Source organism: Dermochelys coriacea, chromosome 1, assembly GCF_009764565.3.
Source record: "Dermochelys coriacea isolate rDerCor1 chromosome 1, rDerCor1.pri.v4, whole genome shotgun sequence".
In the NCBI taxonomy this organism is placed as follows: Eukaryota; Metazoa; Chordata; order Testudines; family Dermochelyidae; genus Dermochelys; species Dermochelys coriacea.
Window position 1 is genome coordinate 42,088,244 of NC_050068.2, and position 17,268 is coordinate 42,105,511.

Sequence of the window (17,268 nt, forward strand, 5' to 3'; positions counted from 1 at the left end):
TGTGTCTATTGATAAGTGAGTTCTTACCAGACAGAAAACTATCAACCTAAATTTCCTTTTACATCTTCCAGGCTCTTCCCTTTCTCTGGAGGTGATAGATCGGATCACCTTCCTAACAGCCCCATATTGACTAGGTTGGAATGTGAGGATGTGACCGTTCGCTTCTCAGCTTATGGCTGCCTCTGCTGCTTACCCAAAGGCATTGGCCTAAGAACAGCGCCTCAGACTGTCACAGTGAGAGAAGGCCCTTATACAGATTCTTTCTTGTATACCTCTCTTACTAGCTAAATGATAAACATATACCTACATTCTTAGAGTGTAGGCCTTTACAGACAGGCCTGAATATCTATATCCTAACAAATGGCCCTAGCACTTTGATTTATAGAACATTTTTGGACAACGTTGTTCCTAGATATTATTCAATGAGAGTATAGGCCTTTACAGACAGGCCTGAATATCTATATATCTATATCTATATATCTGTATCCTAACACTCCACCCCTTTTTTTCTTTTTTTTCTTTTGGATCCTCCTGCCCAGGTATCCCTGGAAAAGCATAGGACATATGGCAACACACTTTCTGATAGGGCCAGGCATCAAGGTGGAAGGTGTCGATGCTTCATCTGTCCCACTGCCCCTTGTGTAGTACCATGCCCTGCACCTTCTCTTGTACGGGCATACTACACCTATTCCAATTAGTGTTCCAGACTTCCCAGTATAGTGGGCCCGAGAAGGTTGGGTCCGGGTTGTCTAATACATTGGCGGGGGGCTTACTACATTACTTATAGGTTATAATTAGTGGCTGTTCTCTAGGGGGTTGTGCCCCCTTTGATCGTTTCCATATGCAGTGTAACAGACATATAGTTAACAATACGCCAGCTGCTATGATAATCCACAGCAACACCCGAGAGTCCTGACCACTGCAGTATGATCCAACATCCTGGCCACCACCAAAAACACTGCTTTTCCTCCTTTGATAAGGTTAAAATTTTGTCAGCGCTATCCTGTAGTGTGTATTGTAAGTGTGTCCAACTGTTGGCGCTTGCAGCAAGTTGCTCTTGTAATCTTTGTATACTTTTGTCCATATTGTGTGTTCATTTAATATCCACAGTGAAATTTGGTATTGTCCAAACCAATTCAACTAGTTGGTACGGTATCGGGTAGTAGGTGCGGGTTTGATTGTTTACAACGATTAAGTCCACTGATCCATTGGTGCACCATAGTCCAGGTGGCAGTGTATAGAAGTTCATAATTTGGTCATACGCTGGAAGGATTTTGCCTCCTAGTATTATATTGCAGGATTGCATACATTCCCAACAAAGTACACCGTACCCCCATATACATTACCCCTAAATGCCCCCCCCTTTGCAATAGGCCATTGATCCTGCTCCTCTGTAGTCATAGGAGAGGGGCACATCCATATTCCTCCTTTGGATATACAACTGCTTAATGTGATGACAGTCCAATTTACCCCATTCCAACACCCCCCATCTATTTCCTAGTTGCTCCCAATGCACTCCCCCTTCCCTACTTACTCCCATAGGGTTCAAGGGAACCACCTTATTTGCATTTCCTTCCCATGGTATCATAGTAACAATTACACAAGAACTGTCCCCGCAGGTCGGAGATGTCCAGGTAGATGGGTATGTTTTTGCAATTGTGGGTAAATATTGGCTAGCCTCCCGATTTAATACTGAAGGCCATTGTTCTGACCAAGCATCTCTCATAATATCCATTAACATTATTAACTGAGCATTTTGAATACCTACGCACACTTCTCCCCATGTTAGTCTTCTGAAGCCATCCCCTACCCATGTCACTAGGTCCCCTGCCCAAAGAGTTAACTTGGTCTGAGTCAATCACCTTTGGGACCCCCCAACAAGTGAATACCTCATTTACCAGAATTTCAGCAGTTACCTGGGCAGTTTGATACTTTGTGGGGAAAGCTTCCACTCACCTGCTGAAAGCATCCACTAGCACCAACATGAATCGGTTTTTCCTGTGATCTGGTGGTAGGGGTCCGGTGTAGTCAATTTGTATTCTTTCCCATGGTCCCCTTGGGGCTTGTCTCATTAATTCTCCCCTTAGCACCTTGTGAGGTGGGCTGTGCCTGGCACAGTCCAAACAATGTTCTAGATGTGATTTTAAATCAGCTGCCATTCCTGGCCACCAGCACAACCTTTTTAAAGTTCCCAGTGCCTCCTCAAACCTGGGATGTCCCCCTGCCAAGCTTCCATGCACCCAGCTTAAGAAAGCCGTCCGACTTCCCTGAGGGCACAACATTACTGGTCCCTCAGTTGTTAAGACACACCAAATCCCTTCCATTAGTTCCACCTTTGGCACATGCCTGTCCCCAAGTTTCATGATGCCTTCCAGTCCTGGGTCAGATTCTTGCAATTCTCAAATTCACCCTCCCTGATCTGTATCCACCCCTGGGCCATGGGGGTGCCTCTGTTGCAGCCCACTTGGCCTCTGCATCGGCCAGATTATTTCCTTGCTTAGGGGTCCTGTTTTCTTGTGTGCCTTTACCTTTACCACATTGATCCGTGTAAAACAGTGACTGAGCTCCTCCACTCGCTTCCACCAGGTAGCATTCTTGATTGTGGAGCTGTCTGTTGCCCTGAAATGATTATCTGCCCACCATCTCAGCATTAATGTGGTACCACAAAATACATAGTCTGAATCTACCACCACCTAACATTCTGGCTCAAATTTGGGAGCCACTTCATTTAAAGCTGTTAGGAAGGTTGCCAGTTCTGCCTCCTGAGCTGACCTTGCTTCTAGTGAGAAACCCAATGGTGCTGACTGTCTCATTGCCTCTGATTCCCACAACAGCTAAGCCTGCAGTTTTCCGTCCCCCTTGATACCTACAACTTCCATCCAAAAACCATACCAGTGTCCCCTCCTTTACCTGATTGGGTTAGCTGCCCGAAACACCTGATGTTGGGTTTTACCTGGGCCTGTTTCACATTGGTGTGGAGTGCCAGCCAGATGTAATCCAGCTACCCAGACTATGGGTTCCTTTAACACTTCTGCTTTAATGTTTTCTGCCTGTAGAGCCAGCAACCATTTGGCAATATGCTGCCCACTCACTTGTCCCTGTAAGATAGTATGCATGTTTAACAGCCACAGGGGGTCATGATGAGATCGGACTATTACTTTCTGCATTCCCGTGAGGTATTTGAATTTCCCTACCCCCCAGTAGGAGCACAACAGCACCTTTTCACACCATCCATACTTCAGTTCCACAGCGCTCAAAAGTCGAGAGGCAAAGGCCACAGGTCAGTCCTTTGGTCCATACTCCTGTGTTAATGCACAACCAATGGTAGTGTCAGATACCAAAGGGTACAGATAAAAGAATTTCTCCCCATCCAGGGAGGCCAGCACTGGAGCACTGGCCAGGTTTTCCTTTAGCACTCTCACTGCCTCAGGACACTCTTCTGACCATTCCCAAGTTGAGGCTCGGGTTAGGTCAAATAGAGGCTGAGCTATTTCTGCATAATTGGCCACAAAATCCCTGCAAAATCCAGTTAGACCCAGAAAACTTTGCAAGCTTTTCACATCCGTAGGCAGTGGCAGGGACTGGATCAGTTGCACCCGTCCCTTATCGAATTCCCTTCCCATCTGAGATACTTCCACTCCTAAGTAGGTCACTCTTGTCTGTCCCATCTGAGCCTTTTTCCTATTGACCTTCAATCCTGCTCTTGCCAAAGCTTGCAGGACCTGCTCCGTTAGTTCCCTGTCTTCTTCCTCTGTCCCTGACATTAGCAACTGGTCGTCTACATATTGTATGCACCTTGCTGAATCCACCCCCCTCCACAGCCTGTCTCATGTATCTGTGAAAAATTGCAGGGGAGTCCCTATATCCTTGGGGTAGGACTGTCCAGCAGAATTGTCTGCCCTCCCATGTGAATGCAATTTTATACTGACATGAGGTAGCTAGTGGCAGAGACCAAAACCCATTAGCTATGTCCAAAACAGTGAAAATTCGGAATTGGGATCCAATATGGGCCAACATTTCAGGGTATGCTGCCACCACTGAGGCTGGCGAATTGGCCAGAGCATTTAGTGCCCTGTAATCCACAGTGAGACGCCAGGTAACATTTGGCTTTCTCACTGGCCACACAGCAGCATTACAACGGGATGCAACTGCCCTAATCAGTCCCCTCTGTTCCAATTCCCCAATAGTTGCCCCCACCTCTGCCAATGCCTCCCGAGGAATAGGTTTCAGATTAGCAGCCATGTTAGTCTGTATTCGCAAAAAGAAAACGAGTACTTGTGGCACCTTAGAGACTAACAAATTTATTTGAGCATAAGCTTTCGTGAGCTACAGCTCACTTCATCGGATGCATTCGGTGGAAAATACAGTGGGGAGATTTATATACATACACAGAGAACATGAAACAATGGGTTTTATCATACACACTGTAAGGAGAGTGACCACTTAAGATGAGCCATCACCAGCGGAGGCGGGGAGAAGGAGGAAAACCTTTCATGGTGACAAGCAAGGTGGACCATTTCCAGCAGTTAACAAGAACGTCTGAGGAACAGTGGGAGGTGGGGCGGGGGGGGGGGAGAAATAACATGGGGAAATAGTTTTACTTTGTGTAATGACTCATCCACTCCCAGTTTCTATTCAAGCCTAAGTTAATTATATCCAGTTTGCAAATTAATTCCAATTCAGCAGTCTCTCACTGGAGTCTGTTTTTGAAGTTTTTTTGTTGAAGGATAGCCACTCTCAGGTCTATAATCGAGTGACCGGAGAGATTGAAGTGTTCTCCGACTGGTTTTGAATGTTATAATTCTTGACGTCAGATTTGTGTCCATTTATTCTTTTACGTAGAGACTGTCCAGTTTGACCAATGTACATGGCAGAGGGGCATTGCTGGCACATGATGGCATATATCACATTGGTGTATTTTCCACCGAATGCATCCGAAAGCTTATGCTCAAATAAATTTGTTAGTCTCTAAGGTGCCACAAGTACTCCTTTTCTTTTTGCGAATACAGACTAACACGGCTGCTACTCTGAAACCTGTCATTATGCAAGGCACTGAATTTAGCTGTATAGAGTGGAAATCTATCAACTTCATGAAAAAACTCGTACAGATACAGACAGACATCATCTTCCTCTCCAAATGCAAACAGATGGACATCATACCAAAAGGACTGAAGGTCAAAAATCCATTACAATCTACATACCACACAGACTATGCTGACAGCTTGTGCCACACACTCTCAAAAAAGCTGCGGAACCACCTGATCAACATCCTCTACAGCAAATAGGGAAAGATTAAGAATGAGCTCTCAAAACTGGATACTCTCATAAAGAACCAACCTTCCACACAAACTTCCTCATGGCTGGACTTTACAAAAACTAGACAAGCCATTTACAACACACACTTTGCTTCTCTACAAAAGAAAAAGGACACTAAACTATCTAAACTACTACATGCCACAAGGGGCCACAACAGTGGTTCCCGTAACCCTCCCAGCAATATTGTTAATCTATCCAACTATACTCTTAACCCAGCAGAAGAATCTGTCCTATCTCGGGGCCTCTCCTTTTGCCCCTCCACCCCCACGAACATGATACAGTTCTGTGGTGACCTCGAATCCTATTTTCAACGTCTCCGCCTCAAGGAATATTTCCAACACACCTCTGACCAACATATTAACCCACAGAGACCTTCCTACCAACACTACAAAAAGAAGGATTCTGGGTGGACTCCTCCTGAAGGTCAAAACAGCAGATTGGACTTCTACATAGAGTGCTTCCGCCGACGTACATGAGCTGAAATTGTGGAAAAGCAGCATCACTTGCGCCATTACCTCAGCCCTGCAGAACACAGTGCCATCCACAGCCTCAGAAACAACTCTGACATCATAATCAAAAAGGCTGACAAAGGAGGTGCTGTCGTCATCTTGAATAGGTCAGAATATGAACAAGAGGCTACTAGGCAGCTCTCTAACACCACTTTCTGCAATCCATTACCCTCTGATTCCACTGAGAGTTACCAAAAGAAACTACAGTATTTGCTCAAGAAACTCCCTGAAAAAGCACAAGAACAAATCCTCACAGACACATCCTGGAACCCCGACCTGGGGTATTCTATCTGCTACCCAAGATCCATAAACCTGGAAATCCTGGACGCCCCATCATCTCAGACATTGGCACCCTGACAGCAGGATTTTCTGGCTATGTTGACTCCCCTCCTCAGACCCTACGTTACCAGCACTCCCAGCTATCTTCGAGACACCACTGACTTCCTGAGGAAACTACAATCCATCGGTGATCTTCCTAAAAACACCATCCTAGCCACTATGGATGTAGAAGCCCTCTACACCAACATTCCACACAAATATGGACTACAAGCCATCAGGAACAGTACCCCCGATAATGTCACAGCTAACTTGGTGGCTGAACTTTGTGACTTGGTCCTCACCCATAACTATTTCACATTTGGGGACAATGTATACCTTCAAATCAGCGGCACTGCTCTGGGTACCCTCATGGCCCCACAGTATGCCAACATTTTTGTGACTGACTTAGAACAACGCTTCCTCAGCTCTCGTCCCCTAATGCCCCTATTCTACTTGCGCTACATTGATGACATCTTCATCATCTGGACCCATGGAAAAGAAGCCCTTGAGGAATTCCACCATGATTTCAACAATTTCCATCCCATCATCAACCTCAGCCTGGACCAGTCCACACAAGAGATCCACTTCCTGGACACTACAGTGCTAATAAGTGATGGTCACATAAACACCACCCTATATCGGAAACCTACTGACCGCTATTCCTACCTACATGCCTCTAGCTTTCATCCAGATCATACCACTCGATCCATTGTCTACAGCCAAGCTCTATGATATAACCGCATTTGCTCCAACCCCTCAGACAGAGACAAACACCTACAAGATCTCTATCATGTATTCCTACAACTACAATACCCACCTGATGAAGTGAAGAAACAGATTGACAGAGCCAGAAGAGTTCCCAGAAGTTACCTACTACAGGACAAGCCCAACAAAGAAAATAACAGAACGCCACTAGCCATCACCTTCAGCCCCCAACTAAAACCTCTCCAATGCATCATCAAGGATCTACAACCTATCCTGAAGGACGAGCCATCACTCTCACAGATCTTGGGAGACAGGCCAGTCCTTGCTTACAGACAGCCCCCCAACCTGAAGCAAATACTCACCAGCAACCACACACCACACAACAGAACCACTAACCCAGGAACCTATCCTTGCAACAAAGCCCGTTGCCAACTGTCTCCACATATCTATTCAGGGGACACCATCATAAGCCCTAATCACATCAGCCACACTATCAGAGGCTCGTTCACCTGCGCATCTACCAATGTGATATATGCCATCATGTGCCAGCAATGCCCCTCTGCCATGTACATTGGTCAAACTGGACAGTCTCTACATAAAAGAATAAATGGACACAAACCTGACATCAAGAATTATAACATTCAAAAACCAGTCGGAGAACACTTCAGTCTCTCCGGTCACTTGATTACAGACCTGAGAGTGGCTATCCTTACACAAAGTAAAACTATTTCCCCATGTTATTTCTCCCCCCACCCCACCCCCCGCTGTTCCTCAGACATTCTTGTTAACTGCTGGAAATGGCCTAGCTTGCTTGTCACCATGAAAGGTTTTCCTCCTTCCCCCCCACCCCTTCTGCTGGTGATGACTCATCTTAAGTGATCACTCTCCTTACAGTGTGTATGATAAAACCCATTGTTTCATGTTCTCTGTGTGTGTATATAAATCTCCCCACTGTATTTTCCACCGAATGCATCTGATGAAGTGAGCTGTAGCTCACGAAAGCTTATGCTCAAATAAATTTGTTAGTCTCTAAGGTGCCACAAGTACTCTTTTTCTTTTCCCGAGGAATAGGATACTGTTTCTATGGGGGAGGGTCCCCTCCCTCCATTAGTACCTCCATGCTGCCCCGACCACAATCCAGGTTATCCTTAGCCCACACATGGATGTGTTCCCACCCAGCTGGGGATGGTGGGAGGGCATGTGCCACTTTAATGGTCCTAGTGGCTATCCCCATCAGAATCATAGAATCATAGAATATCAGGGTTGGAAGGGACCCCAGAAGGTCATCTAGTCCAACCCCCTGCTCAAAGCAGGACCAAGTCCCAGTTAAATCATCCTAGCCAGGGCTTTGTCAAGCCTGACCTTAAAAACCTCTAAGGAAGGAGATTCTACCACCTCCCTAGGTAACGCATTCCAGTGTTTCACCACCCTCTTAGTGAAAAAGTTTTTCCTAATATCCAATCTAAACCTCCCCCATTGCAACTTGAGACCATTACTCCTCGTTCTGTCATCTGCTACCATTGAGAACAGTCTAGAGCCATCCTCTTTGAAACCCCCTTTCAGGTAGTTGAAAGCAGCTATCAAATCCCCCCTCATTCTTCTCTTCTGCAGACTAAACAATCCCAGCTCCCTCAGCCTCTCCTCATAAGTCATGTGCTCTAGACCCCTAATCATTTTTGTTGCCCTTCGTTGTACTCTTTCCAATTTATCCACATCCTTCCTGTAGTGTGGGGCCCAAAACTGGACACAGTACTCCAGATGAGGCCTCACCAGTGTCGAATAGAGGGGAACGATCACGTCCCTCGGTATAGCCCTGACCGTCCTGCATTTGCCCCAGTAAACACACCCAATTGGCTAAATCCAGTACAAGACCCAGTTTGTGTAAATCTCCTGTCCCCAACGGATTAGGCATATCATTACAACCCCACATAATCTCCCCTTCCCCCCAGATTCCTTTGATTTGTCCCCGCCTCAGGGTTAACTGTGTCTCCCCTCCCGTTGCCCCTACAATTGTCACAGTCCCTTCTGAGGGTCTCCCCTGCCCCCATGTGGTTAAACTGATGGCTGCTCCAGTGTCTATCAAAAAATCCCTCATGGGACTCTCTCGATTGCCCCCTGGAGCATGGGGTGACCAGATGCATCCCGTCCTAAACTAAGAACATGGACAGGACACCATCCAGGGCACCCCTAAGTTGCAGCACCCACCTCTGTCCCTCCCACTGGTCCACAGCGGGACCGGGGGTCCTGGCACCGAACACATTCCTGTCTCCTCGCAAAATTGTGTGTCTGGCATTTCAGGCAGTCCCAGACCCTTGGCCTCCGGGGCCACTTTCCCCCTGATCTGGTAAGATCCTGGGTAGTCAGTTTAGCCTGCAGTCTCTGAATCTGTTGCTCTATAGCTGCCCGCTCGTCCCTGACTACCCCCCAAAGCCACAAACTCTCCCTCTATCTCCTCCTCTCCAGGCTGACCCACCCCTTTCCATCTTGTTTTGATCCCCCGCAGTAATAGCATGGACTGGCTCTTCCCCATGACGCATCTGCCTCCACACATCTGCCTGTTCCAGAAACTGGGGTAGCTGATTGGGAGCAAGTTCAGGGTGCTGCAACCTTAAATGCCCCACAAACTGCAGATCGCTCAGCTCCAACCATTTCTCCAGCAATTCCACACCCCCACCCTGCTCCACACCCCCACCAGGTCCCGGTGCCCCTGCCTGGGGCATCACCCATGGACCGTCCAGGGGATCCACCCAGCACTGTGCCCATGCCTGTATGTGATTAAGTGTATCACACCATTTCCCCAGGGATTCGCTTCATCTTATTCATCCCCGCAGTACGAGAATACACCCCAAACAACTGTTTTGCCACCTGTCCAGGGATTAGAAATGGGTGTGCCACTCCTGCCGCATCGATTCCCAAGGTACCTCGTCCCAAAAGACTACCCCATAAGATCACCTGGTCCTCACGAGTTAGACCCTCCATCTCCCTGCCCACTTCCACTAGCCACAGCAAAATCATTCCGGGGTACCTTTCCCAGACGGCCCAGTACTGCCTCCCGGTTCTTCAGGGACAAGGGGCGGATTTCTGCCTGTTCTACTACTTGTGGGGCATGGTCCCTTCACTCCACAACCGGGGCCACTATTCCTGCCTCCTGCAGTTCCTCCCGGGTGGCCTCTCTCGCAGGGGTTGTAACTGTGGATCGCCGGCTTACAACGTCCACTGGCAGTGGAGGATACAGTGTTTTTTCCGGGTAGGGTGGTGGAGGTGTCTCCTTCAGTTCCATTAGTGGGGCGGATGGTTTGGGGTCCCCAAGTCCATTGCCCCCATGTTTACAATAATACAATTCCTCCTCTAAGTCTCCTACTCTCCCCAGCAGTTCATCCCTCTCTCTCCGGATTGCCTCACAAAACTCCTATAACCGTGCAGCATCCCGTGCCTTCAAATCCGCTACCTCTACTGCTAATACAGATTTTTCTGTTAAAATCTGTTGCTGATCCACAATCCCCTCCAAATCCTTATGGTGTTGGAGGAGATCAGCTTCCCTTTTTACCCAAAAAGAAAAGGAGTACTTGTGGCACCTTAGCGACTAACAAATTTATTTGAGCATAAGCTTTCGTGAGCTACAGCTCACTTCATCTGTAGCTCACGAAAGCTTATGCTCAAATAAATTTGTTAGTCGCTAAGGTGCCACAAGTACGCCTTTTCTTTTTGCGAATACAGACTAACACGGCTGCTACTCTGAAACCTTTTTACCCAGTATGCCATCCCAGCACACAAACCTTGTAATACCATTCCCTTTTTCCTACACTCCTTTCCCTTGGGGTCTCCCAAAACCTCTCCCATCTCCTTCTCAATCTCATCCCAGGTGAACCCCTGCACCTGGTATGGGCCCTGATTCTTCCTTATCCATTTGTTCAAAAAATCCGTTACCCCAGCTTGCCAGAACTTGCAACTATCATCACAAGAGTTCGCCACACCCCCTACAAACAGCTGCACGGACTGTTGGGGAGGGGGACTTACAGGCTGCCAGTCACCTATCCGATGCGATGTACCCAAGTCCCGGCACCAAGATGTTAGAGAGCTTATTCCTTCATTCTCCCACTTCCCAGGTCCTTCTCGCATGAACAGAGAGCAACAATACCCAAATTCCGAAGGTGCAAACAATTCAATGTTTATTGGGGTGAACTTCCAGCAAGCTGAAATCCAAGTTCCTTTTTCCTTATTTTCGAATCTTGCCCATATGCTCAGGGTTTAGCTGATTGCCATATTTGGGGTCAGGAAGGAATTTTCCTCCAGGGCAGATTGGAGAGGCCCTGGAGGTTTTTCGCCTTCCTCTGTGGCTTCTCTGCTCCTTGAAGTCTTTAAACCATGATTTAAGGACTTCAATAGCTCAGACATGGGTGAGGTTTTTCATAGGAGTGGGTGGGTGAGATTCTGTGGCCTGCGCTGTGCAGGAGGTCGGACTAGATGATCAGAATGGTCCCTTCTGACCTTAGTATCTATGAAACTCCTGCCCTATTGAACAGAGTGGAATTTAATACTCCCTTTAATAATATGAGCATATATAATTTTATATGGAAATCCTTCTTGATTTGGAAGTCTAGTGCTTGCCAGTCATATTTGTTTCTATCTTCCATTTGAGTTGAGATTTGAGTATTGTTGGCAGAAATCAAGATTATTTTGGTTAGTTGTTTGATTGTATTTTTCTTCATCCTCCTTCTTTTCTGTGCTTAGTAGAGATTAGACATAATATTTTATTTATCTGACATAATTTTTCCAGGTGCAGCCTCTACATGGCATCAGTGCATAGGCATTTTTTGGTTAAAACAACTTAATAACTTTTGGGGAAGACAGGGCTGTTTTCTGGACAGATCACTGAACTGGTGCTGAGACCTGAGCTGTAATTTCAGACTTACCACTGACCTGCTGCCTGACCTTGGGAAAGTCATTCCTATTCACTCTTTTCCCTTTGCACCCTTTGTCTGCCTAGTCTATTTATACTGCATTTTCTTTGGGGAGGAACTGCCTTTTAGTATGTGTTTGAGTACGGAGCAAAATGGGGCTCCAATCTTGGTTGGGTCTCTGGGCGCTATTGCAATGCAAATAAATGATCATTAGAATAAAATCATTTCAAATAAGAGTGTTTTTTAACAGAGTTTGGAATTGTGTGATTGTACAGTTAAATTTGCAAATGAATGTATTTAGGACATGTCAGTTTCTTGTCTTTAGTGATTTGTTTTGTTTGTTGTTTTTACAGTAGGTGACGGTTAAATCAGCAATAAGTTTTTAACATTTTATTATGTATAGAAGTACATGTAGTTTTTATGTGATTTTGTGTAACCACTGTTGTCACTTTCTTTTAGGAAGCCAAAAGGAGTTTTTCTGCCAGCACTAGAACTGAATGCTACCCTAATGCCTGTCTGTTAATGCTTGTGAATTAAACACAGCCTGGTCCTCAGTGTTACATGGTTTCAGAAACAGCAGAAATAAATTGGCAGCATTTTGGACCTTTCAGGAAGTTGCATCTGAGCCATAGCAGCTGTAAGCTGAAACATCAAGGAGCAACTTGAGAGAAGACTGAGGTGTATTCATGATATTAAAAAAAATTGCTGTGGTTCAATAGGAATTATTATGGGGAAGTTCTCTGGCTTGTGTTATATAGGAGGTCCCTTCTGGCCTTGGAATCTGTTGTTGTACTTTGCATCTCTTGTAAACAACAACCTTCTGTGCCTCAAAGGTTCTTGAAAAGCCTAAGAAGATTATGTAAATATAACAAAATGTATTACATTAGTGTGTTTATACTGATCTGTTAAATATGGCTAAAAATGACAGAAGATGTGCAGCAGAAGTTTGCCAGTTACTCTGTTTGCAAAATTAATCATTTATTAGGAATTTGCCCTAGCTAAATGTAATGTTAATTCACAATTTCTTCTGTAGAATGAGTTAAAAAAATAACACTTCTATTTATGTGATGATCATCTATTGATAAAATGAAGCTTTTATTATGTTTTATATTTTAGCCATTAAGCTACTCTTGGGAACTAAGCAATTAGCATGTTACAATAATATGGGTTATTGAAGTTCCTAAAAACATTACACTTCTTTTTAAACCAGGAGATTTGCCTTAATTTAGATTTAGATTTATAAAAATCAGCTTCATAGATAGGGCATTTTGTATTTGTTGTTTGGTATGTTCAATATGTGGAACAGTCAGCATATTGGACTTGTTATGTCACGTACTTTTTAGATGTTGAAATAATTTTTGTAATAAATTGTCATGTCAAATTACAGTAAACATACCGTGAAAGTATTCATATAAGTGAGAGCTAAACTATTCCTATAGTCATGGATGAGTTTCAGGGGTCATATCATGGTGACCTCGTCCCTTTTCTTCTACTGCCTCATTTTTTAAATTTCATCCAAGCCACTATCCTCTCCTCATTTTAATCTGTTTAAAAATTCACTTCTTCCACAATGCCCACTGAGAAGCAAGTTCACAATAATTTTTTAAACATATACCTTAATTGAACCATCAAGTTATGCACATGACTAAATTGAGTTAAACGTATCATCTTACTGCTATAACTTCTGTTGTTCCTCTCCCTGAAATACTAGAGAGATGACTTAGCCCCAACTTTGCATCTTACATTAGGGTTTGAACTGCACACATTTTCAACCAGGTACAGTGCTTACTACAGTAGTCCCAGTGAACTGCACTAAGAACTACATTCAGCAAGATTGAGATGTGAGATTTTGAACTCTTCTGAGTGTACAATAAACTTTCCAGTGTGGTTTTGGCACAATAAAAGTAATCAGCAAAATGCTGTAGATTTGCAATAAATGTCCCTTCTTGCTACAAGTGGATTTATCAGTATCTACACTGCCATGCAAACATTCAGTTTCTTTAAAGGAAAAACTCTCTTGCTGAGGACACACAACAGAAATTTGGACCAGCAAAAATTATAAGCAGTGTTGAATGCCAAAGCAACAAGATGCTTTGGCAAAATACAATGGGACTACTTGTGTGAGTAAGAGCTACTCATCATGAGTAAGAGTTCCAGAAGATGGTGTAGGATTACTGATGAAATCATTTGTATGAATACTTAAACAGTAAATGCTACTATATGATCACTGACTTACTATGCTACATACACAGTTGTGCCTTCAGTACAGTTGTTAATCTACATACTTGCTAAAGATTTATTCAGACCAGAAAACTGTGGTTCAAAATTCCTTTTGTTACTTTCATACATTAGAGAAAATGAAAATATTACTTTCTACTATTTACTGCATGAACACACATTTGTTTTTGTATATATTGTGTAAAGAGAAAAATCCAATGTGCATTTCATTATATTGCAAAATATTGTTAGAATAGGTATGGAGATTAAAATTTTAGCCATCAGGAATTCCTTTTAAAATGGTACTGAAACTTTGTCAGAATCTTTCATCAATAAGAATGTTTCCAACTGGAATTTACACTTTGATCATTTTTGTCCAGCAGCTATATATAAAGTTCCTCTAAAGCAGAGACCTATAGATTAAGAGCACAACAAAAATAAACCAACACCACACAACAAAACACTGCCGAATAAGTCTCTTTAAATATATATGTATATTGTGTATATATTTTTGAATAGTTTTTTCTTAATTTAACCAAATTGGTCTTGTTTATATTGTATATGCCAATAGAAAACAAATACCAACACATTTAGACAGTATGCATATCATAGTTTTTTCAGTCCTGTTTTACATATTGGACTTTTAAAAAAAATCTGTAAATTATAATCTTGTGTAAATTGTTTTGTAATACTTTTTCTATTTGTGAATAAACTGTTACATGAATTGTTCTTCATTTGTTGATTTCAACCTGTGAATATTACTCATTACTGTAATAATGTAATATCAGGCCATAATCTTTTATACAGATTTCCCCACTGATTTGAATAGAGTGCTGCTTTAAAAAAATGGCCCAATATTATTTCAGGTACATGTTACTTCAAATTAAAATTATTAATTCTCCAAGTTATGGGAGCTTGAAGATATCTCCCATTGAAGGCATGATGCTTCAAATTGGGTATTGGTCCCAAGTGGAGAATGAATCATTTGGTGAACTCAACAGATTGATTTTGTAGTGCAATCTGTTTAAAATTAAATCCAAATACTTCATAGAGTTGGCCGTAATATTTAAGGGAATCCCAACACATTTACATGAGGATTAGAGACTGTTCTGGAAAGTAGTGACTCAGAAAATGACTTAGAGGTCATGTTAGATAATCAACTGAACATGAGCTTGCAGTTGTGATGCCCTTGCCAAATTTATCAGCATCCTTATAGCAGAGTCAAGGGTTGGGAAGTCTAGTGAGATGATTTTGACACATATCCAAGCTCAAAACTGAAACTCATTTTTAAACTTAAATAAAGCATGGTGTTGGGAGAGCTTATAAAGCTTTTTGAAAAGCCTAAGCATTAGAGCTAAAGTAGAGCCAGCCTGCTTGTGTTGGGGGGTCCATCTAGAGTTGCCAATATCTAAAGTTCTTTTCAATAGCTAATCTCCAAATAACTTGGGAGTGGCTATGTCCCCACTCTGATTTGTTAATTCTGGTATATTTAACTTACTCCAGTTTCATTTACTGCAGTTATTTTCTCCAGTCACTTAACTGTACTGCAGTGCAGCCAGCAAAATTCCAAGCGCTCATAAGAGCCATGCCATCCCTTTCAGCTGGACTTAGTTGTCTATTAAAGCTGCAAACGAAATGCATACACCCAAACCACCATCCTAAAAGGTGTACGTTTACTTGCATTTTTGTCTTTAATTCCTTTTATTCCTGTTTTCCCTTCTCTTGCCATTTAATACCATTCTACCCCATCATTTCTCTAGTTGTCTTTATTATTTGTCTTTCTCTTACCCTGAATTTCCATTTCTTTCTTTGAAAAGCTGTGTCTTCTTTCTTTAGTCCTTCCCCTTCCTCATTCTGTTGTCCCACCCCTTCCTTTGCTTTAGCCAGCGTCTGTTCCCTTACACAGTATAGGATGCACAGGGTCAATCAGCGCAAGGGGGGGGCCTCAAATTTCAACACTTTTGGCATTTGATAGGTTTCGCAACTTGTTTTTATGTGCATCCCTATTGGACCAGAAAAGCATTTGTTAAATAAAAAATTATTCAAATTATGTCTCACTCTTTTTCTGGTGCCTTATTTTCTTTTCATGTGTCGTCATTTTTAATTTTTATTATGGCTAGGGGCCTCAAAAGCTAGAAGTGACCTGGACCTCTCTGGACTGCTGAGAGGGCCTGAGGATGCAGTTTCTGAATGTGCCTCCCTGCGTCATGGCATGTCACTGCAGTCCTCTGCCTCAGTTTCCCTCTGTGTTTTGGGAATACATCTACTCACACCCCACATCTTCAAAACAATAGACCCTCTACTGTGGGGTCTAATTTACTGCACAGCTGCCATCTCCCAAAAAAGAGCCCCTCCTTCCCCTTTGCCTCCCCACTTAAGTTCAGGGCTGTACAATCCTCCTTTTTGGGACTGCGATTCAAGTCCTGGCTTTCTGAACCTACAAACTCTTCCTTTTCAGTCAGGGTTCACACAGTCCTTCCTTCTCTGGGCTGGGTGAGTCAAGTCATGTCCACCCCAACCTGCAGCTCTCCCATTAAGTTCAAGGTTTTCACAGCCCTTCTGGGGACTGTGACCTGTCTGAGTTCTTCCTCTAAACAGCCGCTCCTTAACTGAGCTTGGAGTTTTCTTCTTAATTTACCCATCCAATCATCTGCCCACTCCATTGACACTTCCTGGGTGGGACTAATAACCAAAAACTGTTGTCTAGACAGTGAGGGAGAGGGGAGCCTTGCCTGCCCTATCTACAAGGTTCCTGGTCTTGGGCCCTTAACAGAACAATGGCCGGGTTTTCCTAACCCTTCCCCCTCCCAGACACTAACTATTCCTTGGACCTATCTCAGCCAATGTCCATTCTGCGTATTCCCTTGGCCTTCATTCACCTTATCTGGACACCTGAATCCAGGTAAATTGGCCTCCCAGACTACCTCCTCAGGCTCTAAAAGGCCAGTACCCTGTTACACTCCTCTTGGTCTGTCCTGTCTTTCTGGCTTATTTCTCTGCCCTGCCCCTTCCTTTTGTTTGTCTCTGTATTCAGTCCTCTCTCTAGCTCAGGGATGCAATCGCCTTCCCCCCCACCTCACCCCCCCCCCCGATATCTATTCCTGAATTCTTCATCACCACTAACAATAAAATAGAAGGGAGGAGACTTCATCTTGCCCTTCTCTCCCTCCTGGATACAGTTGCTGCCACTATTGACCTGGACACTAGGTTCCTGGCTACATTTGCCATCCACACAGGGTTATGGTTTTTCCCCCGAACCTGAAATCTCCACTGGGTCCTCTTTGAGTGCTGGTCTCTATGTG

General features: G+C 44.0%; 1 protein-coding gene across 1 annotated transcript in view; it reads left to right on the forward strand.

The window, feature by feature from the left end:
- TNFRSF19 (TNF receptor superfamily member 19) overlaps positions 1-14,695 on the forward strand; it is a 131,706-nt gene extending 117,011 nt beyond the window's left edge. The window contains exon 11 of the mRNA XM_043504303.1: positions 12,209-14,695. Coding sequence (XP_043360238.1) covers positions 12,209-12,240 — 32 coding nt within the window. The 3' untranslated portion in view covers positions 12,241-14,695. The remainder of the gene's footprint in view (positions 1-12,208) is intronic.
- Positions 14,696-17,268: the final 2,573 nt, after the last annotated feature.